The 25,001-nt window shown below is 41.0% G+C and overlaps 2 protein-coding genes across 2 annotated transcripts in view; both read right to left on the bottom strand.

The window, feature by feature from the left end:
- zgc:101663 (alpha-1,3-mannosyl-glycoprotein 4-beta-N-acetylglucosaminyltransferase C) overlaps positions 1-8,058 on the bottom strand; it is a 10,559-nt gene extending 2,501 nt beyond the window's left edge. Inside the window, exons 1-3 of the mRNA XM_037684421.1 lie at positions 7,921-8,058; positions 4,231-4,332; positions 3,875-4,022 (exon numbers count right to left, since the gene is read on the bottom strand). Coding sequence (XP_037540349.1) covers positions 3,875-4,022; positions 4,231-4,329 — 247 coding nt within the window. The 5' untranslated portion in view covers positions 4,330-4,332; positions 7,921-8,058. The remainder of the gene's footprint in view (positions 1-3,874; positions 4,023-4,230; positions 4,333-7,920) is intronic.
- Positions 8,059-15,521: 7,463 nt separating this feature from the next.
- Positions 15,522-25,001, bottom strand: part of ap4b1 (adaptor related protein complex 4 subunit beta 1) — a 16,287-nt gene continuing 6,807 nt past the window's right edge. Inside the window, exons 8-13 of the mRNA XM_037684551.1 lie at positions 24,585-24,668; positions 24,361-24,464; positions 20,922-21,129; positions 20,541-20,855; positions 19,702-19,845; positions 15,522-16,276 (exon numbers count right to left, since the gene is read on the bottom strand). Of these exons, the coding sequence (XP_037540479.1) occupies positions 15,849-16,276; positions 19,702-19,845; positions 20,541-20,855; positions 20,922-21,129; positions 24,361-24,464; positions 24,585-24,668 (1,283 nt within the window). The 3' untranslated portion in view covers positions 15,522-15,848. The remainder of the gene's footprint in view (positions 16,277-19,701; positions 19,846-20,540; positions 20,856-20,921; positions 21,130-24,360; positions 24,465-24,584; positions 24,669-25,001) is intronic.

Raw genomic sequence — 25,001 nt, 5'->3', positions numbered from 1 at the left:
ACTCGGAAACGACACTCGGAAACGACACTCGGAAACGACACTCGGAAACACTCAGAAACGACACTCAGAAACGACACTCAGAAACAACACTCAGAAACACTCAGAAACAACACTCAGAAAACAACACTCAGAAACAACACTCAGAAAACACTCAGAAACAACACTCAGAAACAACACTCAGAAACAACACTCAAAAACAACACTCAGAAACAACACTCAAAAACAACACTCAGAAACACACTCAGAAACACACTCAGAAAACACACTCAGAAACACTCAGAAACACTCAGAAACATCAGAAACATTGCACACATCATTCTTACCCAGCATAAAAAGCACATAAAATGAAAGATAAATAAAAGTAATGATATAAAATGAAATAAAAACAAGCTACATTATAAAACGGGGTAAAACACTAAAAACATGTCTGAATTGATTTTTGCATTGAACTTAACGGTTTAAAATCTCTTGGGTCAAAGTCGAGAGCTTCAGACGTTACAGTCTTACAGAGTCAGCAACAGCAGTGGATGATAAAAGTTGGCGCTTCAGCAACAACTTCTGTTAATTTTTTCAAATCTGCTTATCAGCAGCAAAGCTATTTTATACTAATTAGTGAATTAGCAGTCAGCGAAGCTAATTTTATGGTTAGCTGTGCCCCCCACTGTTGAGAATTTTAATGTTTCTGCAGCGTTTATGTAGAAGATGAAATGCTAAAAACATCCTTCATTTAAAGTTAAAGTGCAAAGTGTTGTCATCATTGCTTGTTCCCAAACAACGAGGAAATTACTCATCTGCATTCAACCCATCACACCTGAGATGCACCCAGGTGGAGCAGTGGGCAGCTATGCAAGCGCCCGGGGTGCCAGTAAGCGTCCTGTTTGAAAGAGAAAGATCTGAGCTCAGGAACAATACCTTACAACAAAACTGATTCTGTGTTGTGTGTTTCCTTGACTGATGAAGCCTTCTGGATCGAAGGCGAAACGTTTCAGCACCGAAAAAAAAAAAAGAAACTGTCCAGATGACCTGACTGAAAAATGTTGGATTTCAGTGCATTCTTCCTCAAAATCTCAATTAAACCATATCTATTAGTACTCAAAATCAATTAAAGTCACATGATCATGAAAACATCTTTCGAATGAAACGTTCCACCACGTTTGCCAAGCGGCCGTCATACCACGCAGTGCAACAGCGACAGGTCCACGTAATGTTTCTACTGTACGTTTTCCTGAACTGAACCCCCAGATGTGCACCCTGGTTCTTCTAAGCTGGTGAAGGGAAATAGACACGATAAGAACTTTACTGACAAGACACAAAGGACAAAGGACTGGAGTGTGACGTGGCTCTGTGTGTACACGGTTGTGTATTTATGCGTCCATCACTGGTGGTTTTTATTAAAAAAGGAAATAAAAAGTTTGACAAAAATGGAGAAACATTATATTTAACGTATTTGTCCTTCATTGTTTAACGTATAAACTGATGCACTACCTTACAAACGCAACATAACACTGATTTTGACAAATATAGAAATAAAATGATGGAATATAAATGTATCCTTAAATTTTAGTAACAGTTTTTAAACGTTATAAATTCAGTATTGTTTATTTTTAAGTGAAGTGGAACGGAGCTTCGGGAGGCTTTACTGGTTCTGATGGTGCAGATAAGAGGTGGGTGTGGGACGTGAGACGTTCGATAACCGTCAGAACTTTCAGACTTTACACATCTGGGTGACGTCTGGTAAGAAGAAAAGGAAAGCCTTAAAATTATTATTATTATTTTTTTACTAAAAACATTTGTTTTATAGATTATCATTTTCTCGATTTGATTGTTTTCCAGTAAATTATAAAAATATAGTTTGTAGTTTTCACACTTATTGGATTTATTTTATAAAAATAACACTAAATGTATAATAAATCTGCCACTCAACATTACAAACATTAATATTTCTTTTAGTTAATAAAAAAAAAAAAAACGACTCGTTGATTTCTACACATTGTTTGCATCATGTTTTCATAACGGGGTTTATTTTTGAGGTAAAAATCAAACTGTTCAAGAAAAAAATATTTTTGAGGGGATTTATTTTAAAAAGTTTGTTTTATTCCATTTTAAAGTTTGTCCACTAACGGCAGAATAAACAGTTTCATTCTTCACTGAACTCACCAACAAGATAAAACAGAAATTAGTTCAATAAAATTTAAATATTTGAAAAGATAAAAAATATTCAAACTTAAAGCTCCAAAAGTTTGATAAAATGAACTCAGTTTGTCGAGGCAGAAACACAAATGTATTTTTAAAAAACCTCTAAAGTTCATGCTCAATAATCCAGGTATAAAATCCAACATGTTCAGTCAGGTCATCTGGATGGTTTCTTTTTTTTGCTGAGACGTTTCGTCCTTCATCCAAAGGACTTCTTCAGTCTGAGGAGCCACCAAACAAACCAATTCCCATAAAACGTCACACTCCATAGTGGGAAAAATAATCCGGTTTGCAAAAACTGTTATTTCATTATGGAGCGTGCTGTTAGTGGGAATCAGTTTGTTTGGTGGCTCCTCAGACTGAAGAAGTCCTTTGGATGAAGGATGAAACATCTCAGCAAAAGCAGAAACAGTCCAGATGACCTGAATGAACATTGTTGTATTTTAAAAAAACAATTTTAAAAAGCATTAATATGTAAATAAAAATACAGATGAACCACAGGAACTGAACTTTCTGTTAAAAAAATCAGCGAGTCGAGCGTTCTGAACGACTCCACTACAAGTTACGGAAAAATTAATTATTAATGTTAAAACGAGCTGAACAGAAGCAAAAATCAGCAAAACAGTAACCAACAGCTAAAATCAACAAAACCTTTTGTAAAAGCCATTTTAGCTAAAACCTTTGCTAAAAGCTAAAATTTGTAAAACCGTAGCAAATAATGAAAAACCACCAAAATCAAAAACTAAACGATAAAATAAGCCAATCAGTTGAATTAGCAATATTAGCTTTAGTGGCCAAGAGAGAAATGTACCGGTAGCTAAACAGTAGCCAACAGCTAATTGTAGCAAATCTGTAGGTTAAAGCTACATTTAGTGAGACAGTCAGTCATATTTGTTTTAAATTAGCTTCATTTTTATTGAGCATGCATCAGGATATTCGTTTTTATTATTTTTAAACTGCTGCTCGTGTTTTTTTATTGTTCTCTTCAGAACTTTGAGGTTCACTTGTGTTTGAACAAGTATGATATGAATTAGGACGGCACGGTGGCGCAGTTGGTAGCGCTGTCGCCTCTCAGCGAGGAGGTCGCCGAATTGAAATCTGGTCGGGAGAGAGAGGACCTTTCTGGGTGGAGTTTGCACGTTCTCTACGTGCATTTTCTCCGGGTGCTCCGGTTTCCTCCCACAGACCAAAAACATGCATGTTAGACCGATTGGTAACTAAACTGTCTCTAGGTGTGAGTGAGACAGTGAATGGTTGTTTGTCTCGTTTGTCTCCATGTGTCCCTGTGATGGCTAGATATAAACACCAGGGACCCTCATGACCCAAAATGGAAGAAGCGGGTCAAGATGATGGATGGATGATGTGAATTAATTTGAGCTAAAAACTTGAGCAAGACGCTGAAAACATCTCATATTTCTGAGTTGTTGCTTTTTAAATTCAGTTACATGATTAAAAATAAACAAATAAGCTTCAACTATTAAAAGTCAAAACACACCTTTTTTTACATGAATGGTTAAAAGATACAAAAATGAATTAAAGTAAACACTTTGTCACACAAAACAAACTATATAATTAATATACGTGTGCTGTAAAGTTGGCTGAAAAGAAAATAAGGAGTTACACTTTTCTAATTTAGCCGTCAAGCGTAGCGCGACGTGTGAGCACGCTCAGACAGACTCACTCTGTTGGGAGGACGGCGCTCCGGCCAGCAGCTGATAAGTCACATTGAGAGGCAGGAAGTCTCCCTGTTCCACCCACGACTCTTTACTGACCAGTCTCTCGACCCGCCAACTTAACTCTTTGGGAATCACCTTCAACGATCTCTGACCCTGAAGACAAAATAAACACAATGCACCAAGATCTGGTTTTAAAGTTTGCACAGATTCTAAGACCGATGCTCCGACTTTCTGCAGCACGTCTGTTAATATGTTTAAACTGGCCGCCTCGTTGTTTTACTTCTCAGCTCGGTTTTCTCTCTTTGTGTTCACGGTTAGTGCACGTGTGTGTGTGTGTGTGTGAGCGTGCACGTGTTCTCACCGTTATGGAAAAGTCTGAATGACTGAAGAGGTACAGTCCAGTGACGAGAAGTAGCACTGCCAGGGCCACATTCTTCTTCCTCTTAAAAAAACGTGGCATTTCCTGCAAACAGAGAAGCACCAAACGGTCGGTGCACTCTGTTAGGTAGGCGTGCAGCTCAGATCAACAGTAAATAATTCAGCAGCTAAACGTTTCAGAGCTCAGATGAACGTAACGCTAGACCGTTTGTTGAGAGTCCAACTGGACTCAGACTCTCTGAGTTACTGGATTTACAGTCAAATGAAGTCTTTTAAAACCAGGGTTGTACGACTACACCACGTGGTTGTGGAAAACTGCGGCCCACTCTTCTTTCCATCGTTTGTTTCTGCTCAGCTCTCTGGAGGTCCCACCACAGTGTTTCAATCAGGATGAAGTTCTGGACTGACTGGACCGCTGCAGCACCTTGATTCTTGTCTTTTTGGACCGCTCTGTTGTCGACCAGCTGCTGCGTTTGGGATCATGGTTCTGTTGGACCCAGTTTGATCCAAACTTTAGCTATTGGACAGATGGACTCATATTTGACTCGAGAACCCTCATGGTCCACTCAGTGACTGACAGGAGCCCAAACTATCAACCCTCCACCACCGTGCTGACAGATGGGAGGAGCTGTTTGCTGCTGTGCATTCTGGGTAAACATTTCCACTTTGGTCTGGTTTTGGTTCAAGTTTCAGATTAAACTTTCCAAGTTGTTTGTAAACAAACTTAGGCTTTCGCCTACAATAAACAAGCCCCGACCTTTAACCTTTGGCCTGTAGAGTCTGAGAGGAGGCTCATTTCTCTGAGCCTTGCACAGTCTGACCTTCAGGGTAAATTTGCTAGGATGTCCATCCTTAAGATTTGTCAGCTGTTTTAAATGGTGTACGCTCATGAAAAAATCCTTCTCTCTGTACAACGATGGACTCCACATAGTTTAGTAATGACCTTTGACCCTTCTCAAACTGGTGGGCAGCAGCAGCTGCTTCTCGGAGGTTGTTGCTGCCACGTCTGAAACGCTTGTCGGCTTCACCGACAGCGTGTGACCATTACATGTTGGACAGGGTTTTAAAACATGAGGAAGCGCTCATTTCATTCATATTTTACCTGTTCTTCCCCTCTCTCTAAATATATTTCACTTTTTAAGCAGCCGACACGTAAACCAACCCGCCGTCTTCAAATTAAACGGTAAATGGACCGTACGTGTACAGAACCGATACCGATCAAAACCCTGAACCTCAGACTGGAAGACGAGCTTGATACTACGGAGTCAAAGTCCCATCAGACATCGCATCCAAACTACGCAACGCTCAAAATGTTTGGTCAAATAATAAACTACGGTGACACTCCGGAGGCAGCAACAGACCGTTCTGCTTTAACACCAAAATATTTACCAAACAACTCCGAGCCAATAACATGTAAACACAAACAACTGAATTTTCTGAGAAACTTCAGAGCGAACCCTGGAAGTTCTTGAAAAATTATTAAAGTTAAAACAAGATGAACAGCAGCGAAAACAAGCAAAACATAAATAAGAGCCAGAATTAGCAAATAGTGGCTAAATGCTAAAATGAGCAAAACCATCTTTGAAAGCCAGCATTGCTAAAAGCTAAAGTTAGTAAAACCTTAGCCAAAATGAAAAAACAGCATAACAGTACCTAAAAGAAAACTATCCAATATAACTAAAAGCTAATTTTAGCCAAACATAGCTAAAATCTAAAACAGTAGCTAAAGTCTACAACTAGCAAAACAGTAGCTAAAGGCTAAAATTAACAAAGCTGTAAAATCTACAAATAGCTAACAGTAGCTAAAAACTAAATGAGCAAAACAATAGCAAACTGCTAAACGTAGCAAAATCTGTTTAGAGGTGAATTTTGCAGAATTGCAGCTTCCCTTCTCTAAACATCTCGTCTCTTTCATCGTTTTTAAAGTAGCGTACTGCGAACAGACCCGTTCGAGTTAAAAGGTAAACGCAGGTGACGACGTAAGCAGTTTCCGTTGGTCCGAGACGACCTGTTCTTGTCTCTGACAAACAGACCTCAGCTCGAGGTCGTCTGGTGGACACCCGAGTGAAACAGATTAAAGTTCTCCATCGCAGCGACGGAGTTCTGTCATCTTTAAAAACGAAAGAGGAAAAAACTTGTTTTGTTGTGGTCTTTTTAAATCCAGCCAATCTAATCATGATACGGGAATCCATCAGTCTCCATGATGACATCCCTCACCTTGTCCACAAAGTCCATGGTGTTCTGTATGTGGTGTTCTGAGCTGCCAACTAAAGGGATGAGTACAGACGCCAGATATTTGGAAACATTGTAAGTGACAGAGTTAATCATGCTAACAATAGGTCTTAAAGGTACACCTTGTTTGTGGATTTTAGGTAAACCATACAGACTAGGTGTGGCCTCCCCTGGGTACAGTCTGTGGTACAGAAAACGGTCAATAACCTCGTCCTGCTCCAAAATACGACTACAGAGGCCAGAGGTCACTCCTTCAGGGATGAAGACGTTCTCATCCTTGATAAGAGAGGAACGATGGTTTGAGAGAGGAGTGGAGGCGGCCATGTTTGTGAAAATAAAGCGCCCATCATTAAAGAGGGGCGGAGCCTCCGTGTCCAACTGTCCCCCTCTTACATGCAGTTATTGCTAGAATCAGTCAGGGTCGTTAAGACTGATGGTCCTTCATCATGTGAACAGCTAGTTCTGGACGTCACCAGCAAACTGCTCGATCCAGCTATGTATAAGGCTGAGTTTAGTGCAGCTCCTCAGACTGAAGAAGTCCTTTGGATAAAAGATGAAATGTTTCAACAGTTGTTTTTTAATCCGTCCAGAGGACCTGACTTGACTTTGTTAGAGTTGGTGAAAGTATTTATTTCTGCTTGAATACTCTGGACTCTCTCAGAAAGTCTGATGAGGAGGAGAAGTTCATCTTCAGCAGCTGAAAGATAAAAACTTTCAACAAAAATAAATAAAAATATTGTTTTGGCAACTTTAACAGAGAAAAAACAGAAAAAAACACTAAATAATAAAAAGAGAAAACGTATATTTTCCTCACACCGCGATTTAAAAACAGTAAAATAAAAAAAAGGGTATTTGTTGTAATTGTGCTCCAATTTAAAAACATTTTATTTTATTACTAAAATTAATAATTAACTGTGAAGTGGTCTTGAATCAACAGGAAATAGACGGAACCCTCCACTTGTATTTAGCCTGATCCTGTCGCTGCGTGTTTTGTCGAGTTTAATCATCGAGACACGAATGTCCCACGGGGGTGTTGGGGACAAACGGGTTGTCTTCTTGAGGACAGCGGTGGGGGACAGACAGAAATCATGAAAAACGTCAAGTCACCGTCAACAAGTAGACGGAGCCCACTCCACTTTAAACACAGCCCGGTCCGCTTCAGGACTATAATTAGCCTCGACCGTTATCCCAAATCAAACTTTACGAAGCTCATTTTAAAAACCTGCTCAACGACACGAGTGTTTAGTAAAGAAAATTAACAATTAGCTGCAAAGACGAGGTGCCCGTTCGTGGAGAAACCGTCAGAGTCTAAACCGACGACGTTCATGTCGTGGAAAAGGTGTCTTCACCGCCACAGCCGCTCAGCTCGTCCCCAGTTTACGAGTTGAAAAGACCAGGAGATGAACCGGCGACAAACCAGTAAGTTTTATTAAACACCTACCGTTAAAGAAGACAGTTGCCCACGCGCCTCTTCAGTTTGATGGCAGAAAGTAACGAACACGGCTCAGACCCAGGACTCGGATCTTTCACGACTGCAACATCTTTCCTCTTGTTCTGTGAACTCAGGTGGAGGCAGCGCGCGACCGTGGCGAGAAGGTGTGTCGCAACCTCCAGCTATGGCAGGCCAAAGAGTCACACATTACCGTTCCTGCCGCGCGTTGTGACGTCATCGGTCAGCCTCTGCGCTTTTTTCATTCTGACCTTGGCACTGAAAAAACTACGTCATGACGATAAAGTAGTCTTAAAAGTTTCCACAAAACGACTGCAAAATTCACAGGAACAGATTTTTGAGTGTGCACATTTCAAACGTGCTTTCCTTTTCACCCCCTTCTTGAACCAAACTCGCACAGAGACTTCCATCCATCCATCCATCCATCCATCCATCCATCCATTTTCTTTACCCGCTTATTCCATTTTGGGTCACGGGGGTCGCTGGTGCCCATGTCCAGCAATCACTGTGCGAGGGGCGGGGTACACCCTGGACAGGTCTCCAGTCCATCACAGGGACACATAGAACAAACGAGACAAACAACCATTCACTCTCTCACTCACACCTAGGGACAATTTAGAGTTACCAATCAGTCTAACATGCATGTTTTTGGTCTGTGGGAGGAAACAGGAGTACCCGGAGAAAACCCACGCATGCACGGAGAGAACATGCAAACTCCACCCAGAAAGGCCCCTGGACCGGGGTTTGAACCAGGGACCTGCTCGCTGAGAGGCAGCAGCTCTACCAGTTGTGCCACCGTGCTGCCCACAGAGACTTGTCAAACGGTTTTACACTGTCGCCACTACAGCACCACCGCCATCCAAGTCACCTGAGGGGGATTAGGGGTCTTGCTCAAGGGCCTAGAGTAGGGGAAATGAGAGTAAAGGCAAGTAGCTGACCCAAATTTATGTGTATGTCAGGGGATTTGAACCGACAGCCTCTCAATCACAGACTTGCTTTCTCCTCTGCGCCACCACATAAATTGTCAGATGTGCATGAATCGGATCAACTTTCCTGTTCCTGTGACTTGAGACTCCAGGTTCACAAAAGTAATGCTGCGTCAAGGCTGCTGAAAAGCTGGCACATCTGGGCGTTACGTTTCATTCAACCTTTATTCAGACAGGTTCATCCCACGAGTCTCGGGGACTCATTTACAAGAGAGACCTGATTTTAACAAAGAGTGATGACGGCGGACAACAAAGGCAACAATAGATGACAATAGTGAAAATGAAATGGCATTAAAAAAAGTAACAAAACAACAGCTAGATTATGAGCCGGTGCAGGAAACTACGAACAGGAACATGTCTGTGATGGTTGTTCCCATGAACTTTGCAGATGTTTGAAGCCACTTAGAGATCAAGGTCGAGAGCTTCAGATCTTTTTGCAGGGTGTTCCAGGAAACAGGAGCAAAAGTGAAACTTGAGTTCTTAATTTCACTTTTATATTTCTGTTTTTTGAAGAAGTTAAATGTGATGTTGTGTGAAAATACCATTTGCAACACTTTATATGTGTTAACTCTTGCTGAAAAAATCTGTTTAAGACTGTAAATGTTTGACTTGTTATGCCTTTTTAGTCTTATTTTACTGCACGAGGCGTAAACACTTAACCTCGTTTAACCTCTGTACTCTGACTCGTACCGCCTTGTGGCACAACTTTGTAGGTTAACTATGTCTTATCTCTTTGATATCCTCCTCTTCATCAGCTGTCCAGACCAGTCTGTAATACTCTTCATCTCATATCCGTTTTCCAGTCTGTCTCGCTTATTAATTTTTTCTTTCATTCGACCTTTATTTCTACAGGTTAGTCTCATTGAGCCTCGAGGACTCATTTAAAAGAGAGACCTGTTTTAGACAACGAGCACAGATAACAACAGTAGACAATCATGCAAAGCACAAATTGAAAATAAATGGAAGAAAATTATGTAAAAAAAACCCCAGAAAACCCCCCAGCTACATTATAAAGTGATATAAAATACTAAAAACAGGAACATGTCTGTGCTGGTTTTTGCCAGGAACTTAGCAGATGTTTGAAGCCACTTAGAGAGGTCAAGGTCGAGAGCTTCAGATCTTTTACAAGATATTCCAGGAAACAGGAGCGGAGTAGGAGAAGGTCCTTTTGTCTAGTTCAGTCCTCACTGAGGGAACACTGCAGGTAATAATGTCCTGAGAGCGCACGCTGTAGCTGCTCTCACACAGTAGGAGGAGATGTATGAAGGCAGCAGAAGATAAAATAAAAGGGAGGACTGCTGGTACAGACGTCCTGTTTGAAAACAACATCTCTTTGGTTTTGTCAGCATTTGAGACGGAACAAACCTGACTGGATGATGTCAAAAGCAGAAAAAGCTGGAAAACCTTAGCAACTGTTTTAGCTCGACAATAAACAACTGTGTCGTCGGCATAGAAATGTAAGGATGCACCAGGAATGATCTGACCTACATTACCTATGTAGATTGTGAAGAGGGTGGTCCTAAGACTGAGCCTTGTGGTACACCATTATTAACAGTTAGATAGCTGGAAGAAGTACCATTATATTGAACACATTGCCTCCGATCTGAGAGATAATTAAAACACCAACCAATGGTGAGATCAAGATGTCATGATCCAAAAAAAATATAAACAAAAGCCACCAAAATCAAATTAAATACAACAATTTTCAGACTAATGATTAAACTACAATTTTAAATCATGCTAATTATCAAATTCACTGTTTTTGTCTTGTTTTTCTGATTTTTAGCTACCATTCAGCTAAATTTAGCTTTTAGCTATATTTTTACTACTTTTAGCCATAAGCCAATCATTTAATTACTTTTAGCTTCCAGCTACCTTTTATGATTATTTTAGATCTGTTTAGTTTTTTTAACAGCCTAATGACAGAATATTTAAAATTTTAACCAGCTTTTGGCTACTTTCATTGTCAGTTTTGTTCATTTTAATTAATATTTTGTTACTTATAGCTACCTTATTGTAAATTTTAACTAGCCTTTTAGTTATTTTTAGTTTTAAGCCAATCATTTTGTTATTTTTAGCTTCCAAATGTTAATATTTCAAATTTTAGCTAGCTTTTTGATACTATAACTTGCAGCTAGATTTCTGATACTTCTGGCAATCATTTAGCTACTATAACTGGCCTTTTGCTACTTCTAGCAATCATTTTGCCACTTTTATATAGTGTTTTGCTATTTTGTAGCTAGCCCTTTGCCACATTTAGCTAGCCTGTTGTAATTTATTTCTTTAGTTACCTTTGGCTTTTAGCTAACATTTTGTTTAAATTTATATTTTAGCTAGTTTTCCTGATTTTAGCTTTAACAACTGTGTTTCGGCTTCTTCAGTAAATTTCAGCACTCATTCAGGTTTCAGCGCTCAGGCTGCGTTTTCACAGAAAATGTATTTTTGAAATGTTGTGTATAATTTAAGTCTTAAGTGCTTGTTCTGTAGCCTCCAGAATCAACTACAGTACAAAAACTCGTTGTACCTCAAAGATCTACCACCAAGCAACAGGCATCATGAAGACCAAGGAACTTTAACAGCTCTGGACTGGGTCGGGGGTGGGTTGTAAAAATATTTGTTAAGCCCTCAAGTTGTAAAAATTAAAAGATAAAACTTCCTGTATATGTAGCTGCATAAACTTTTTATTTCCTCAGTCTCAGAGACAGAAAATATCCAGGTCAAAGATGCTGCCATTGTGTGTGTGTGTGTGTGTGTGTGGGGTGAGGGTGTGGGGGTTGGTATAATGTTACATTGTAGGGACCAATTTTCCAAAACATCCTACAGTCCTTGTGGGGACCAAAGCCCAGTTCACATAAGTATAAGTCTTGTTGATGGGTTGGGTTTAGGGGGAGGTATGTACTGGTAATGGTAAGGTTTAGGGGGAGGTATGTACTGGTAATGGTTAGGTTTAGGGTAAGGGTCAGAGTTAGGCTATAGAATTGAGTGGAATGAAAAGTCCCCACAAAAATAGAAAGACAGACATGAGTGTGTGTGCGTGTGTGTTATCACACACACTGACTATTTTAGGACACACTCTCATATGTGAATCTGTTTACTTTCAATGTTTGTGTTCACCTGCTTCAGCCATCAGCTGTGACATGAATAGCAACGAGCTTCGGGAAGGTTACCACCACCTTCGCCTGTTTGTGGGTAAACAGCACCGTTAGCTCATATCACAAACAAAAATCTGCTGATTTCTGCTGCAGTGAGTCCAAACTCAGTCGGGTCAGAAATAAACTAAAGTAATAATCTGCGTGAATGCTGAGTGCTGAATGACAGCTGATGAATCTGATTGGTTAAGTTAAAAAAAAAAAAAAAAACACAAAAAAAACTTTACCTAAAAACTGAAACTAGCAAAATCCTAGCTAAATGCTAACATTAGCAAAGCTACCGGTATATCTAAAAGCTAATTTAGGTTGAACCTAAGTAAAATTAAAATTAGCAAAACCATAGACTAAAATTAAACTAAAATTAATAAAAAGCAGTAGCTAAAATCTAAAAACCAAAACCACAGCTCATAACTAAATGCCGCAAAACCATACTAGAAGCAAAAATCAGCAAAACAGTAGTCAAAAGCAAAAATGATAAACTAAGTGCAGAAAAATAGCAAAATGGTAAAATCAACTAAATTAAATATTTAAAGTTTATTTAGCTTAAATTTTGGCTAAAAACTACATTTAGCAAACCATTGACTAAAATCTACAATTAGCTAAATTGTAGTTAAAAGCAAAATTTGTAAAACCATAACACAAAGCTATATCTAACAAAACAAGAACCAAATGCTAAAAATTAGCTAAATTGCAGCTAAAACTTAAAATTTGTGAAATCAAAAAGTTAAAATTAACACAACCTTGCTTTAAAACTACAGTTGGTAAACAACAAAGTCCATGCTCAATAATCCAGGTATACAATCCAACATTTTTCAGTCAGGTCATCTGGACAGTTTCTTTTTTGTGCTGAAACGTTTCGCCTTCTATCCAGAAGGCTTCATCAGTCAAGGAAACGCACAACAAAACTGATTCTTCCCCCAAGAGCTTACTCCAAAGTGGAACAAACCAGTTCTGCTTGTGATAAGATGGTCTCATCTTATCACCATCTTATCACAAGCAGAACTGGTTTGTTCCACATTGGAGTAAGCTGTTGGGGGAAGAATCAGTTTTGTTGTGTTTCCTTGACTGATGAAGACTTCCGGACCGAAGGCGAAACGTTTCAGCACAAAAAAGAAACTGTCCAGATGACCTGACTGAAAAATGTTGTACAGTTGGTAAAATTGTAGCTAAACGTTATAAAAGCAAAACTGTACAAAGGAGCTAAAGTAAGCATAATTATATCTAAAAGATAAATGTAGCAAAATTGTAACTAAAAGCTGACATTAGCAAATTCTTGGCCGAAATCTCCATAAATCAAACCAATAGTTAAAAGTTAAAATGAGCAAAACTGCGACTAAAAACTAGATAAATACTGGTAGTAGCTAAAAACAGAAGACGGTAGCTGAAGCAGATTTCAAAGAAAATGATGTTTTTAAGGACCTGAAGAGATCTCCATATATTTCTACAGGACAGTTTTGGTATATAAAGTTAAATAATTAAAAAAGTAAAAAGGTTAGCATACCAGCTTTATTTATAGGGCACTTTAAAAACTCATCCGGCCAAAATGTTGTACACATAATAAAACAATTATACAGTCAGTCAAAAAAATAATTTAAAATATCAAGGAGAAGAGATGGGTTTTAAGAAGAGATTTAAAAACAAGACAGGGAAGAGTTCTGTCTGATGTTCAAGGGAAGGTCGTTCCACAGTTCAGGAGATGCGACAGTTAAAACACGGTCTCCTCTGAACTTACGCTTTGACTTCGGCACACTCAGCAGCAGCTGATCAGCTGACCTGAGGGATCGAGATGGTGTGTATGGATGTCGCAACTCGGACAGATAGGACAGGGCAAGGCCATTAAGAGATTTAAAAACAAATAAAACAACTTTAAAATGAATCCTAAAATGTACGGGCAGCCAGTGCAGGGAGGCTAGAACAGGAGAAATGTGGTCAAACTTCTGTGTGCCAGTTAAAAGCCGTTCAGCAGCATTCTGTACCCTCTGATGCTGAGAGATACATGAATCACTGACAAAGTATGCTACAGTAATCCAGCCTAGTGGTAACAAAAATGTGTGGATTACGGTTTCAAAAATGCTGCTGAGAATGAATAGGCTTTACTTTAGCTGCCTCAGATGGAAAAAACTAAATTTAACAACTGCAGTGACGTAATTTTCTAACATTAGTCCATCATCAACTTTGACACCTAGGTTTGTAAAAGTTGACCTGATGTACTGGGTCAAGGAACCATCATCTACATGGGGGTCTCAGTGGAGCTTCCAAAAAACATCACCTCAGTCTTTTTCTTGTAAAACATTAAAACGTTCACCATCCAGTCTTTTATGTCCTCCAGACATAAAGACAGAGGACTCAGAGAGATGGAGTCCTTTTTTCTGTAGCGGGACATATATTTGGATATCATTTGCATACATTGAAAGAAGATACCATATTTTCTAAAAACTGAGCCAGGAGGGAGCAGGTACAACAAAAAGAAGAGGGGGCCTAAAATTGAGCCCTGTAGGACCCCACAAAAAAAGAGGAGCAGAGGATACCAAGACAGACACTGAAAGTTTGCTTGGCAAAGTAGGATCTTAACCAGTCCAGTGCTGGTCACACCCCCCCACCCCCATTGTTTCAAACGACAAAGCAAGATGTTATGGTCCACTGTGTAAAAAGCAGCTGATAAACCTAAAAGCACGAGGACAGCACAGTCACCAGAGTCATTACTGAAAATATATTGTTAAAACCTTTTTAAAGGGCAGATTCTTTACTGTGTAAAGACTTAAAACCAGACTGTAAAATGTTCTGTTCTTTCAAATATGCTGAAAGTTGATTGTACACCTTCTCAATGATTTTCAGAAGCAATGGCAGTTTAGAGATTGGCCTATAATTAGCTAGAACAGAGGGGTCAGGAGTGGGTTTCTTAATCAGAGGCTGGACAGCTGAATGTTTCAAATTTCCAGGGACCACACCAGAGGACAGACTGCTATTCAGAAGAACAAGGACCGAAGGACCTACAGCGAGGAAAACATCTTTAAATAAACAAAGAGGAATAGCAACATTTGGAGAACTTTAAATGACCAACAGTTTGTTGACAACACCAATATTCAATATTTGAAACAACATCTGTAATTTATCAGTTTTCCATCTGCGCTCGGCTCTGCGACACTCTCTCCGGGCAGCCCAAGTGTCATCATTTAACCAGGGTTCAGACTCGAATTTAGGATGCCTGGTTTTTAACGGAGCCACAGAATCCAGAACCGTTCTGCAGGTGGAGTAAAACCAGAGCTGAGAGCCACAGTCTCTGGGACGATTAAAAACATGCAAACTGACCAGCAGTGGAAGAGTTAAACAGCCGAGCTGCAGCGCGAGGATTACAAATAAAGTTACAAATATCAAGTCATGGCACAAAAAATGCTGAAGTAGTTTAGTATAATAATTGCAACAAACATTTATTGATGGTTTTATTGAGGCTCTGTGCATCGAGGGGAAAAATATCTATAAACTCAGTAGATTTATTGGGCCTGGTGACATTTCTTTCTCCACTGAATGTTAGAATAGAATAAAGTAGAAACAGCCTTTATTGTCCCACGGATGTGAAATTCAAGTGTTCAATTCAATGTTCTGTTTTTGAGTCGAGATAAAACAGGAAGTACGAGTTTTGGTGCACCCGTAATCTAACGCCATCTATGAACGATGCTTGGCTTCCTGTTCTTATCTCTAAACTCTCAGAGTAAAAACAAACTCAAAGTTCAGTGATTTTTCTTCAAACTGCCGTTTGACGCTTGTTCATCTGCGAGCGGTGACTTCAGGCCTCCTCTGAGGACAGCGCGTGCAGCACAGAGGTGAGGACCGACAGAAACGCTCCCAGAGCTTCGGCGTCTCCTGGCTGCTGCCTCAGAGTCACTTTTACCTCCTCTTCCCCGTTTCCTGTCTCCTCCGTCACCTCCGCCTGCCGGTCAGCTGAGCCTTTCTGATTCGCCTCTGCGGCGTACAGCAGCTCCCCCAGTACGAGTGTGCTGCTGCAGCCGCTGCTGGGCGTGCACGGTGTGCGCAGGGTGCGCGTGTACAGGAAGACCCTCCACGGGCGCGCGTGCGGCGGAGTAAAGGCAAGAGTCTGGATGTTGACCAGCTGCATGGCGGCCTGGAGGCTTCGCGGGGAGCAACGAGGTACAACCAAACACCCGATGCTTTCTTCGATCCACACGCAACCCTCGGCCTCGTCATGTAAGGAAACTGGACGAGCACAGGACAAAGGAGAGGAAGTAGTTAGGAGGCACATCTAAAAACAAAACAAAGAAAAAGTCCAAAGTCATGTCCTCAAGAAACAGGACCCACTGCATCAGGCATTCACAAGAGTTTCCAAAATGTTTCATAACATTCCCAAGTGTTCTCAATTTCCTCATTCTTTTGTCGCTGGCATGTTGAACATGTTTTATTTTAACATGTTTTTTCACTGCGAACACAACAAATTCACTCTGAAAATAGTCACATAGCCGTCGTGGGCAACTGGAGCCCGTCTCTGACCCCGTCCTAATCACTGACTGGAGACAAAATAAGAATTGTGATCAAATTAAGACATAAAATGACCACAAAACAGTAAGTTTTCACCCTAAAATATGTATCAATATCATAATAATTGTAAAACAAATATCAAATTAAACAAAACCAATTCTGATAACGTTGGGTTGTTGTGGAAAACACACATAGAAACAACAAAAAAGGTTGAATCATGTCATCTGGACTTCGTTTTTTTATTAAAAAGAAACGTTTCACCCCTCATCCAAGAGGCTTCATCAGTCTGAGGCCTAGCCATCTGGTATTACCCAGAAGCCACCCTGACTCTTGTGTTTCAAGCCTGCCTCAGATACCCCTGAAGTCTGGCCTTTTCACTAATGGTTTCAAAAACACAAAGTTTGTTTTCTCAGTCATCCAGGTATATAACACATAGAAACAATTTTTGGAGTAAATAATCCTTTGGATTTGGTCTAAAATAACTAGATATGATTATTATTTTTATTTATTTTGCTGTGTCATCCAGACCAGAAGCAGAAAACCGAGTCATGCTCTGAACAATGCAGCCTGGATGTTTTCTGTAACCACAGCCGAACAGCCTGTTCTGTGGAGCTGAAATGTAAAATGTAATTAGCTGTAATCTGATCATGCCAACTCACGATGCTAATCCAATGAGGGAAACCCTGTTGTTGTGGTGATGTGCTGCTTCTAAAGTTCAGTTCAATGTCAGACCCCTTTTTCTCTCGAGTCATTTCAGTAAAGGTAAACGATGCTGTTAAATGTCCATTAACTCCTCACATGTTCACTTCAGTTTATTTCTACAGCTGAGTCACAACAGAAGTCGTCACAGAAACGTTCACATACATTTTAAATTCCAATTAGTGAAAGTTATTTATCTAAGGAAGCAGCAGATTGTGTTGAATCTTCACTTCATCTCAGTCTCCCGTCCTGAGCGAGCACAAAGGAGACAGTGGAAAGGAAAAACTCCCTTTTAGCAGGAAGAAACCTCCAGAAGAACCAGGCTCAGGACGAGTGGCCGTCTGCTTCGACCGGCTGGTTTGAGAGGAACAGGAAGGAGGAACAGACACAGAATGACAGGTCCAGGTGTGGTTTCTATAGGAGGAAAGACAAACGTGTGTTAAGATATAAATAATTACAATTACAAACAGGAAGAGTGGAGCAAGTAAAGACAGCAGCAGAGAGAGGACATGTGGTCAGTTTGTCCTCCAGCAGTCTAAGCCTATAGCAGCATAACTAAGGGATAGCTCAGGAAACCTAAGCCCACACTAACTATAGGATTTATAAAAAAGGAAAGACTTAAGTCTAATCTTAATAATAGACAATGCGTCAGCCTCTCGGACAGAAACAGGAAGTTGGAAGAGAGGAGCCTGATAACTGAAAGCTCTGCCTCCCATTCTGCTTTTGGAAACTCTAGGAACCACAAGTAAACCTGCAGTCTGAGAGCAAAGTGCTCTGTTAAAAAAAAAAATGGAACATTAAGATCTGTAATATAAGATGGAGCTAGGTTGTTGAGAGCTTTGTAGGTTAGAAGAAAGATTTTGAATTCTGTTCTGGATTTGACACGGAGCCAGTGGAGAGAAGCTAAAACTGGAGAAACATGATCTCTCCTGCCAACTCGCATTAAAACACTGTGTTCTCACAGAACGGTTTCCAGTTTAGCAACAGTACAAACTGTGCTGTTAATAACTGTGCTGCATGCGATCAGAGCCCCGTTTTAAATACCTGCAGCTGTGTGAAATGAAGGGCAGGCCTGGTGTCCGTAGGGCTACACAGGCCGGGCTGTCAAATCGGCTGCAACTGGGTCAGTTTAAACCGTACGTTGATCTTAAATACTTCTACAGATGTTTGCTCTTGCTCAGGTGGACATTTTAAAGAGAAACTGCAGCAGCATCACACGCAAACGGAAACGATGTATCGAGAGCATGGGTGGCAAAGTGGACGTTTATTTTTAGATGATGATGATGCAGGAGGAAGATCTGGTATTTCTGTTAATCGAGGATAAACGCTAATTTTCTAATTTGTCACAAAAAGGTAATCAACGTTTCCAACAGAAACAAATTTCAATCTGTGTTAAACAGTTTTAACGTGGATTTTTCTATGAATGAACTGAAGTAAGACTTTTCAAAAATTATTTAGCTTATGTCTGGTCCAAAATAATTCATTAATAAGAACTACGAGTTATTGTTTATTAAACGCACAAAAGATGTCTTTTTAGGTTTCTTTATTTTGTCATAAAGACTTACCGGTAACTAGTTTGGTTCTGCTGAAGGGAAATGTAGCTTTTATAAATGAAGGTTGTATGAAGCTCTCATGCATGTGTTCGTTATGATTCTTGGTACGACCAAGTTCAAGTATCTTTGTTATCCCCAAGGGTCATTTTGTTCATAGTCAGTAGGCACAAACATCTGTACCACACAAGACATTAAAATAACAGAAATCATCATGGTTCGTTGATAAGCCTGATCTCTACAGGGATGAATTAATTTTACACCAGCTCCATGTCCAGATGGAAGACACCTGAACTCACCATGGAGTGGATGATCAGGATCTGCCAGAATCAGCCTGGCCTTGTTCACTGACATCACCTTCTGTACGTCGGTGAGGTTCTGTAGGTCGGTGAGGTTCTGTAGGTCGGTGAGGTTCTGTAGGTCGGTGAGGTTCTGTAGGTCAGTGAGGTTCTGTAGGTCAGTGAGGTTCTGTAGGTCAGTGAGGTTCTGTAGGTCAGTGAGGTTCTGTAGGGCTATGCCAGCAGTTCTGCTGCACATCCTGAGAATCCCTGAGATCTGTTCCCACTGTTCTCACCACTCCAAGTTTTAGCTTAATATCAAATTGTGAGTATTTTCTGTTGCTTCGTTTTATCTACAGATATTTTTAAGTTTTCTGCGTTCATCTTTTTAAAAGCAATAACTACATTTGGTTTAATAACTGCGGTGAAGGAAAATATCACATTTTCTTTTGCAAAAAAAAAAAGATTATTTAAACAAACCTGAGCCTTAGATTTGATGTTTGAATAAATGTTCTGCGCCGCTGAGAACAAGTCAAACATTTTAATTGTTGCTTTAGTCGGACAGAACAATCCTGTCCTTTGCTAAGTGAAGCAGACGAGCCGCCATGACATTCATTACCGTGTTCTGGATGCAGAGCGGGTCGCTGCAGCCACAAGCGCTCGAACTCCTCCGGGCTGACGGCCGGGGAGAGAGACAAAGTGATGGCAGCCTCGGCGCCGGGGGCCGTGACGGCAGAGGGGGGGTCTGAATGATGACCCCAACCTGCAGAGGACAAACAGGAAACCAGTGAGGACGCTGGGGAGACGCGGTGTCCGGCTCGATCACCGTCAGCTTTAGCTTTAATGAGCTAAAAAGGTGAAGCTTTGTGCTTTTAGCTCTTTGATAACCTGAAACACGGAGGCACCGTAAAACAAACGCGTATGGAAGGAAATCAGGCTCGACAGATTTTATTATTTAAAAAACATTCAAATTAAAAACACCAAATATTTTATGCAGCTTTTGATGATCTTTTTTTTTTTAACCTTAGAGTTCAACTCCTTCAATTTTTTAAGGCTATTTTTCAGATTTCGTTTTATTTTGTTTGTTTTAGAATCGACGGTTTGTCCCCGAGCTCATCCCTGAAACTGAATTTATAGACAACAAATCTGAGACGCTGAAAAAAAAAAATCCAATTAAAAATGGAGGAATATCAGAAAAAACAAAGCAAAATAAAAGTTCTGATTTTACATGTTACTGAGTTAGAGTGAGAAAACCATTGGTGCGAGGTAATAGTCCAGTCCAGGACCAGAACCTCAGTCTGACTGAAATCTGTGGTGGACCTTCAGGGAGCTGAGCAGAAACCAACGATGTAAAGAAGAGCGGGCCAGAACTCCTCCACAACCATGAGAGACTGAAGAAGCCATGAATTCTGTTTCCCATTCACGAAATGAAAATTACATTTTAGTGTCACCACTCACCTGACTGAACCGTCTCAATGGGGCTACAGTCCAGTGTGTCGGGAAGATCCGAGCTTGGTTTGGGTTTCGGCACCACTCGTTCCGGGCTCGCCCTGCTGGTCGACTCCGCCTCCACAGCATCCTGCTTCAGAGGCTCCATAGTGTTAAAGCTGCTCGCCCACTGGCTCACGGGCTCGGCTTGGCGTCCGATCAAAACGCCCAGAGAGGGGTCCGACCTCCGGCCTTGGAGGACCCTACGTGTCTCTTCAATCCCACAATGCAACAGGCGATAATAGAGAAGAGCCTGGTCACGTACGCACACGTCTCTCTCCTCCTCTGGAAAACACAGGAGGGTGAACAGTCGTGTCTTTATCCATCATTTCTCTCCTGCTCTACACACACCTACGCAGAAGTGCAGCAGCCGTCCCAGCATGTCCTGCGTCTCCGCTGGGCGGGACAGAAACAGTCTCATGGTGGACGTCAGCAGCTCCATCTTCACTCCCAAAGAGGCTTCGCTCCTGACGCCGTCGATGAACGTCTCCAACGTGTAGGGGGCGCTGGAGACTCGCTCCCCGTACACACCCAGCAGCCAGAGCAAGGCCTGCCTGCCCTGGAAGAGGACGAGGAAATCGGTACGTCAACGTCCGCCGCTGCTGATTTGAACAGTGAATGTTTGTAGTTTTGGAGATGAGTGTTTTTCTGGATTGGAACTGGACAGGGAATGAAGTGAACCTAAATGTTTTTTGTGCAAGATATTCAGGGAGGAGTTACACTGTGGGGGAGAACAGAGGGAGGTTTTGTTTTGTCCGAGGCAGCTCAGAGTGACCGATCATGGCAAGTAGAGGGAGCAAATGTATCCACCACAGTGCAGTGGTGGAGCCAGGGGGTGGCCAATGGTGGCCTTGACCACCTTATATTAATCTGAGGCCACCCCAATCATTTGAGGAAACTCTACTTTGAAGCAATCTAAAAACTAGAAAGCAGTTTTCTCAAATGATAGGGATGGCTGGTTTACATATAAATATATGGTGGTGGCCATCTTGGATTTTGATGTGGCAACTCAATTTTTGATTGCGACCTTTCTTACGCCTAGATGTAGCCATGCACCAAAATGGAAGTTGGTACCTCACTTATTTTTTATAAGTTATCATGCTGATGAGCCAGATGGACGGAGGCCATTTCAAAATCCCATTGTTCGCTCTGCAACGAGGGACAAAAACTTCTTAAAGGTACCTTTAAGAACCTTTAAGAACCTTTAAGAAGGTACCTCAGGTACCTCAATGAGCTGCAACTGCTGGGGACTAACAAGAGCCACAAAGATGTCAGAAAATATGCACATTTTCACCTGGAATCACATTAAATGACATGTTTGTACAAACTCCTGGTGAAATTTGAGACAAAATATGTCAACTTTGCATTCACATCATCAAAATAATTAATGAAACCAAATTAAAAATGTTGAGGGCAGTTCCAGGCACCTGTGACCACAGCGTGACTACTTTTGAGCGTAAATTGTTCAGCAAATCGTTCAAACTTGTTTAAAATATCCGGCAGCACGAGGGCCCGACACATTTACCTGGTAAATATCCACAAGCACAATTAGACCCAAAATTCTCTGCTATATTTCTCCTTTCAGGACTTTAATTACACAGAGAAATGCCTGGGCTGTAACTTACAAAACTCTTTTCAGTTTTCTTTGAAACGTTTCAAAGATTTTATTAAATAAATGAAACAAATTGTGTCTCTGGGACAGGTTGCTGGTAACAAAGAGCCTTAAGATATAATTTATAATATATATATTTTTTGCTAAGCTGATGTTTTGTTTCAACACAACTCTTGCTCAGGCCTCGAGTTTAGGAGCTTTAGAAGCCTGATTCAAGATGGCAACCACAGCCAACACACCTTAGCAAACAAATAAACGGCTACAACTCAGTCAGTTATATAGATAGTGAGGTAAAAATTGATGTGGTAGTAGCTGAGAGTCACCCTCAAAACAAAGTCTGAGCGTTAGCAGGTTGTGGTAGAAGTCACGTGAAAATGTGTGAAATCAGATACACTACTCTTTAGTTTTCTGAGCGAATGGCTCAGATTTATGAAGTTGAGCCAGATCGTTCAAGTGAAACTGGTCAGTTAGCTGGATGCTAGCAGCTCACGCTCTTAGCATTCTTCAGCGGATTAACCTTTAATCTGCGTTCTGTCAAAAAGAAATACAGCAGTCCCTCATTATCGCGGGGGATCCGTATGAAGACCCACGATAAGTGAAAAACCACCAAGTAGGAATAGTAGAACAAGTAGTAAGTAGTAGTTTATTATATATATATATATATATATATATATATATATATATATATATATATAAACATTTAAAACCCTTTCCACAGTCTTGCAATATTCTAAACAATGTTTCTAAACTCTAAACGCTCTAAAAGAGCAGAGAATGTCATGATTTCACTCCCTGCCTCCTCTGCTCTTGGCCACGCCCACTTCTCTGCTCTGCACACTGATCAGCTGCAGCAGGAAGTTTCTCCTGCAGTGTGGGCTGCACAAAGGTGCAGGAGGTGCTAAATAATTTAAAATAATTTATTTTAAATAAAAATTCCATGCCGATCGTGCGGCTCATCAACCTATCAGCCAGTTGTGGGTCGTGCCCAATCTTATTTTGAAAAATCGCAATAGAGCGAGTCTGCGACCTTCAGAGCTCCAACACATTATCTGTCCGGACGTGCTGATAACCGATCTGAACGTCGTAAACACACACAGCCTCTTTGTTTCCGCACAAACTGCACGTTGCAAACAGACGCGGCTCCTCTCGCCCTGCTTTTACTTGCAAATGAGCGTTTTCATCTCCCGTCAACGCTGCCAGAGACCGAGGGCCAGGAATGATGCCAGAGGCTGACCAAGAAAGTTCAAACAGCCAAATGTGCCGACACCACGTTGGTGAACTGCTCGGCAGGAAGGACGTGGAGAAAGCTGGGTGTGGCATTTATTTAGAAATGTTGCCGTTTGTGAGTCATCACTTATAAAACTGCGTTGTCCCACCTCGTAAACAAAAGTGAACTGGTGTTTAAATGCAAACAAGGAGGTGGGAGTAGAAGAGCTTTCTCCTTCTTTTTGATCTCGTTTGTTTGTACTGTTAGCAAAATAGCAGCAAATCAACAGAAACGAGTTGAGTCGTACAAATGATTAATTTTTAGGATTAAACCCAATTTTAAAGCGTTTGAGATGTTGCTCAGCTACTACCATATCAAACTAGCCAGATATCTGTAACATAAGCTGAGCTTTGAACGTTTTTTGTGTTTTCCAAGGTCATTTGGCTGTGGCGGCCATTTTGAATAGAGCTGGCTGTGGTTTTATTTTTTTTTTTTTTATGAGTTTCATTGAAATCCATCTGGTGGTTCATGAGATATTTTGCTAACTGACAACACACAGGCAAAAACGCATTCATACCGTGATCCTGGGGAACACCGTTTCATTTCAACATAGCTGAAATGACAATAAAAATAAAACCTCTCTGACTCTGACATGCAAAAGTTAGCAACAGAAAATATATTATTGAAATGAGTAAATGAAAATCATTCATAAAAGTTTATTCAACAATAGTACCGGTATTTGACTTTAGTAGTTTTTACTTTTTAGTACCCTTTTTTCTTTTGAATGTTTGTTACTTTAAAGATTTTAATCTAATCCGAACTGTGTTTTCAGTCAGGAGTTGTTGTTTTTTGTTGGGCACAGCCGTTCAGTCAAACCTGCTTGCTTTAAATAAGCATTTATAAACAAACCTGATGTGATTGTGGGTTTAACGTCATGCATTAGAACCTCGCCCTGGCTGTGCAGGTCTAACCTGACTGTCCTGCAGCGTTTCCTCGCAGCCCTCCAGAGCAGAACACACCGTGCCGCTGCACTGAGGACACACCCAGACCAGATCACGCATCGTCTGCACCACCGCTGAGGCCAGACGGGAGGGAGAAACAGGAAAGAGAGAGGGAGGATGAACGGATCTGAGTGAAACGAGGATGCAGGCACGTTTGTGTTTTTACTTCCGGGCGTGTTGGGGCTGAGTCTTACCGGAGGTTATGTGTTCCTGTTTAAGCCCGAGAAGCCCCGTGAGGATCTCCAGACACCTGTCGCTGTAGCTCCGCCCGATGCGACCTGACGGGAGAAAACAGGAATCACTTTACACACCCACACCACTGTATCACGACCTTTGAAACGTGCACTGTACTGAACTCGAATCATTTCCCAACGACACTCAAGATTACAAAACTGCTGATCTGTAAAAACGGTTAAAATCCAAAGCTTGAGAAATAAAACCAAACTTCCTCTGAGCACAGACGCGATAAACATTTGTTTTTTATTGTCTTTACTGGGCATAAGAGCGCCTTAATGTGCTTTAATGCAGCTGGGAGCTACTTTAAGACATGATGTGTCAAAGGGCGTGTGTGTGTGTGTGTGTGTGTGTGTGTGTGTGTGTGTGTGTGTGTG

Source organism: Nematolebias whitei, chromosome 11, assembly GCF_014905685.2.
Source record: "Nematolebias whitei isolate Nwh7 chromosome 11, NemWhi1, whole genome shotgun sequence".
In the NCBI taxonomy this organism is placed as follows: Eukaryota; Metazoa; Chordata; class Actinopteri; order Cyprinodontiformes; family Rivulidae; genus Nematolebias; species Nematolebias whitei.
The sequence above is the reverse complement of the archived record's forward strand: the minus strand, read 5'-3'. Positions and strand labels throughout refer to the sequence as shown.